The sequence below is a fragment of the Elephantulus edwardii genome, unplaced genomic scaffold (genome assembly GCF_000299155.1).
Source record: "Elephantulus edwardii isolate Elephantulus edwardi_28Jun2011 unplaced genomic scaffold, EleEdw1.0 scaffold00472, whole genome shotgun sequence".
In the NCBI taxonomy this organism is placed as follows: Eukaryota; Metazoa; Chordata; class Mammalia; order Macroscelidea; family Macroscelididae; genus Elephantulus; species Elephantulus edwardii.
The window spans coordinates 726089-731669 of NW_006400222.1; the positions used below are offsets into that span (position 1 = coordinate 726089).

Here is a 5581-nt window from a genome sequence, read left to right on the forward strand (position 1 = left end):
CACAGGAGCACTCGCACAGGAACACTCACACATGGGAGCACACACCACACAGGAGCACTCATGCAGGAGCACACACACAGGAGAATGCTCACACAGGAGCACTCACCGATGCAGGAGAGCACACACACAATGCAGTGCGTGCGCGTGCAGGAGCACTAAGCTGCATGGAAGCACTCACACACGCAGGTGCACTCAGCCCCGTAAGGAGCGTACACGTGAGAGCACTCACGCACGCAGGAAATGCAGGGGCGTGCATGGCAAGCACACTCAGCTGCTTCGGGGCTTTGAGACATGCCATCCACAGTGATCAACAAGCTTCCACAAAAACCTCCGCAAAGTTGAGGGTGGAGGGAGGGGATGCTCCAAGTGCCTTGGTCTCCTCTCACATGATCACCCCTTACCCTTGTTGGGGACAAGCACCCCAGAGCGTGCTGTCCATGCAGGGGCCCTCAGTGGGCCAGCACCCTCACCTGGGCAGCTTGCTCACTCTAAACTGGCAGTAGTAGTACTCAGGTGGCACATCGGGCACTTCCTCATACAGGACATTGGGAATTCCCAGTGTGGCCAGCAGACCAGCTGACCAGTTGGAGGCTTGATTGGGCAACTCCTGCAAGGAGACATCACAAGGTGCAGGTGGGGAAGGCATTGCACACACATGCAAACTGGGCATCAGGTGATGGACTTGGGGGAAGAACACTGGCTCCGTGTCCAGGTCAGAGCTCACAGTGAAGTGTGGAAGCAGGCACACCCCTTCCCCTCCTGACTGAAGGCTTGGCCACAGATTCTATGATTCTACGGTTTCATTTACTCTCCAGACAGGAAGGGCAAAGGAGGAGCCACTTGAGCCAGCCTTGACCACAGATGACCCTGTGGAGTCTAGGCTCCAAAGGGAACAGGTGGCCAATCTGAGCCAGCTTCAGTAAATGTGGTCACCTCTGCCTTCCTACTAAGTTGGCTTTGGTGAGAGGACACCAGTGGCAGCTCTCTTGGTTTGCAAGTCTTGACAATTGCTCCTGATAACTATGGTAACTGTGGCTTGATGTGGGGACTTTGAGGCCCTCCCTTGCCCACACTCCGCGCACTCCAGGTACCTGCAATGGCAGCTTCAAGCGCAGGTCTTCTGCATAGTAACAGAGCACTGCCCAGGGAGCACTGAGGAGGATGTAGTGTATTGTCATATCCTCATCCTGGACGTCATGCTGTGGGATGGAGAGGCACAGATGCATGGACAGGAGTGTGTGCACATGTGAACATATATGGATGGGGCACACGTACATGCATACGGCCCCACATGGCTAAATGCATATGTGCATGTGTGTGCGTTCTTGAACTGTGCGGCTGATACATCATATGTGTGAGGGTACACATATGTGCATGCATGTGCACACGTGAGAGTGCACACATCTGTGGATGTGTGTGTGTGGAGGTATACGTGTGAGCACACACACGTTGGTGTGCATGCGAGTGGTGGATACTGCATGTGTGTGCAGGTACATGTGTGAGCACATACATTTATAGGTGTGCACGTGTGTGTGCAAGCATGTGTGCGCCCACATGCATGTGTGTGAGTGCAAGTGCACACATTTGCTGGTGTGCTCACGTGAATGCTAGCACATGTGTGTGAGCCCACTTGTGTAAGGGTGTGGGTGCACATGCATGTATGTGCATGTGTGTTAATACATGTGTGTGGTACACATATGTGGTGCCTGTACATGCGTGCATGTGTGGAAATGTGGCAGGCCCTCTTGGACCCTGGGGTGTAAACCGACCTGGAGATTTTCCACAGATTAATCTTCCACTGAGTATGTGACCATCCTACAAACCAGCCCTCATGTGAGCAGACTGCTGTGTCTTGTAAATACTAATGCTGCCTGGGTGCATGTGGGAATGCTCCCCATTTCCTAATGCAAAGAAGAGCAAATAAGTTCCAAGACACATGAAAACAATTGGTCTAGAAATTAAAGGGAGCCTGCAAACCAAGCCTCCAAGACTGAAACAGATGGTACCCATGGGCAGTCACACTGAAAGGGACCGCACGTGGCAGGAGACCATGTGGAACCAAACATGAAAGCATGGAAGAGGCCAGGCTTACAGTCCCATAGACACTGGTGGGGCCCAGCCAACAAACCGACGGGCCTATCAGGAAAGCAGTAACACCACGGGGTGCTCACTTCCTAACTACAAAGCAGGCAGGAAGGGCTCAGAAATGATGAATGAAGTGGGCAACTCAGAGAGGAAGTAAGAAGAGTGCTGTTTCATGGGAGGGATGACAGTGTCACAGAGCAAAACACATAGAGCACTCACACAGGTGCACTCACACACAGGAGCACTCAGACATAGAGGAGCACTCACACAGGAGCACTCGCACAGGAGCACTCAGACATAGAGGAGCACTCACACAGGAGCACTCGCACAGGAGCACTCAGACATAGAGGAGCACTCAACACACATACACACACACACGGACCAAGTGCAGGTCTACACACACACCCCCCTGGACCAGGTACAGGTCTGCACGTGCGTGCGCGCACACACACACACACCTGGACCAGGACACAGGTGCTGGAGAGCAGCCAGAAGGGGCAGTCGGGGCACAGTGGGCACATCCAAAAGCTGTCATTGCTGCCACACAGCTCCTGCCTGCAGAGGGAGTGAGAACTGAGACCCCATCCAGCTGCACCCCTAGGCCCCACCCCAATTCTGACACTAGGGCAGGAAATGGTCTCTGCAGAGCCTTTTTGTGCTGGTCTGACTGGTGGGCCCATCTGTGGAGATCCTTCTAGAAAAGGTGTCCCAGGTCCCTTCATTTGCACCAGGAGGGACACTGAGAGACAGAGTGTGGTGTGAACATTGTCCCACCATGGTGTCCCCAGCCTTGGACATGTCCTCCTATGATGCTGCCCAGTAGAGACAGAGCCAAGAGTCAGCCTAGCACACCTGGCACATCTGGGCACACAAATGCCCTGGCCCCCCCTACCCCAAGTTTTCAAACAGGGCCTGACCTCGAGGGTCCCCCCAGCACAAGGAGGAACTGGACAGAGGCCTGAGTCGTATACTTACGTGGGTGTGTCTGAGAACACCAAGAAACAGCCCACCATGAACACCAGAGAGCCCACTGTCGCTGCCGGCAGAAGCCACCCAGTGTAGAAGCCTGCAGGGTGTTGGGATGGGGTCACGGATGGGGCAGGGAGGACAAAGGAGGGAGCAGGAAAAAGGGGCAGGGGGTGGGCAAGGACCCAGGAGGTGATGGGTAGAAACCAGCACCAGGGAGACGGGGGATAAGAATGGGGTCAGGGATTGGGGGCATACATAAGGATGGTATGGGGGGACCAGGAGAATTTAGGGTCCTGTAGGGGACAAGGGTGGTGGCCAGGAATTGGGGGCACACAAGGTGGCTCAGGTATTGGTGAGTACATGGGGTGCTATGGGGGGACTAGAGGAATTTAGGGTTTGGTGGGGCATAGGGGTGAAGTTAGAGATTGGTGTGAAAGACCTGGGGGAATTCAGGGACCCAGGGAAGGGGGATGGAGTGGAGTCAGGGGCCTAGGAGAATGCAGGGGCCAAGGGAGGAGGACAAGGATGGGGTGAGAGGCCTGGCACGGGGAGAGAGGAAGAGTACGGGACCTAGAGCAGAGACAGGGGTGAGTGGTATGAGGGGCCCAGCTAAGGGGCCAGGAGTGAGATCAGGGACAGATGGGGAGTGCTCTGCTCATTGACCCCTACAGATGTTGTTGGGCTGGTGACCCTGCCAGAGGCTCAGAGTCACACGTTTGAGAGAATGGGAAAGGAGGCCCAAAACAGGATGGGAGGGTGCCCTGGTGCAGTAGGGGGGTGAGGAGGGGTGAGAGAGGGCCAAGGGCAGAGATGATGGAGATTGGAGGGCAGGCCTGGGCCCCAAATGCCCAGGAAGGCACTCTGGAAGGCAGATGGGCAAGGGGGGCAGTCTGGGGCACTCTTAGACAGGGATGGGGCAGGACCAGGAATCCCCTTGGTGACAATTCCTAGGCTGGAATGGTTAATGACAGTTGACTGGGGCCAGACCAGGCTCCTCACGGGCACTGTCAGGACATGGCCAGGCTCAGAGGACCCTGCTCATTGGGTAGGGTAGTCCCAAGGGCAAGCTTACCGAGCCAGGCGAAGTAGAAGGCCACCTTCTCCCCGAAGTACCTGCGTACGTGGTCGAGGGGCTGGTACTTGTTCCACTTGCCCCAACGGGCCCAGTGCTGGTGGAGGACCTGCCGCTGGTTGAGGACCTGGGGCTGAAGTTCCTCTGAGGGCATCACAAAGGGGCCCTGGGGATCGTGAGGAACTCATATGGACCTGGTCTCCCTGAGGACACGTGAGGCTGTGGGATCAAGGCCCAGAGGGGCAGGCTGCTGGACAGCATGTAGTCCCTGCCACCATGTCCAGGGAGGATCAGTCCTGTGCTTTCCACCTCCAAAGGTGGTGACTGTGCTGGTCACAAAGAGAGATGGCCAGCATCAAGGAGCTCCACTTGGCAAGTGCTGCTCTGGGGCCTAGAGACCCTGGGACCATCCCACACCCACCCTGCAGGACCCAGAGTGAACAGCAGGACCTGGGGGTCTTCCCTCTGCAGACACACCCATCTTTGCTGGGGACTGTAGCCCCTCAGCCCCCCATGACTCACGTCATGCAGGGGGAATGCCGCCTGAAAGACCCCCTCTGTCAGTAGCTGGTCGATTCCAAACAGGGTCCTCTTCTCATGGCCATAGGAGGTCTTGGCCAGGATTTCAAACAGCTGCAGGAGGTTGGGGGGGAAGAATGACCTCAGTTATCTGTCAGGTGACAGTGGGACAGAGACAGTGCGGGGTCAGAAGGCTGCTCAGAGCAGGTTCAGAATCAGAGATCAGGGCTCAGGGACCACAGATAAAGACTCAGAGGAGATCCAGGGCTCAGGGCCCAGAGAGGGCTCAAGGTTCAAAGCAGATTCAGGGCTCAGGTCTGACAGAGGAATTGGGAGCCAGGAACCAGGGACCAGGGACCAGAGAAACTAGGAGAGAGTTCAAGGCTCAGGGACCAGGGACCACAGATCAAGGTTCAGAGCATATTCACAGAGGGACCAAGATTCAGTGCTCAGGACACAGGGATCAGAACTCAGGGTTCAGAGAGGGCTATGGACTCAGACCAAATGCAGAAGAGAACACAGAACAAAGGGGCCAAGGCTCAAAGTAGATCCAGGGATCGGGCTCAGAGAGGGACCAGGGCTCAGGGCAGATTCAAAGCAGGTGCAGGCTTCAGGGCTTAGAGCAAATTCAAGTATCAGAACTCAGGGATCAGGGATCAGAATCAGCACCACAGCTGAGAGCAGGTTCAGAGCACAGCAGTGTGCTCACTCACAATCTGGTGTCTTTCAGTGCTAGTGAAGAAAGTGTCCTGATTGTCACTTCCAAGGAACCTGCAGAAGGTCAAAGAGCAGAACTCAGGTCCACATGCATGTGTGGGCACACACAACCAGATGTCACACACAGGTGCCCACACTCAGGAGCACTCACTCGCAAGGGAGCACTCTTACATGTGAAATAACTTACGCATGTGAGAACACTCACATGGGAGCACTCAC

At 55.6% G+C, this 5581-nt stretch overlaps 1 protein-coding gene across 1 annotated transcript in view; it reads right to left on the minus strand.

Moving 5' to 3' along the window:
• ANO7 (anoctamin 7) overlaps nt 1–5581 on the minus strand; it is a 26254-nt gene that overhangs the window by 8267 nt on the left and 12406 nt on the right. The window contains exons 7-11 of the mRNA XM_006902935.1: nt 5359–5416; nt 4649–4759; nt 4127–4292; nt 3061–3151; nt 2544–2640 (exon numbers count right to left, since the gene is read on the minus strand). Coding sequence (XP_006902997.1) covers nt 2544–2640; nt 3061–3151; nt 4127–4292; nt 4649–4759; nt 5359–5416 — 523 coding nt within the window. The remainder of the gene's footprint in view (nt 1–2543; nt 2641–3060; nt 3152–4126; nt 4293–4648; nt 4760–5358; nt 5417–5581) is intronic.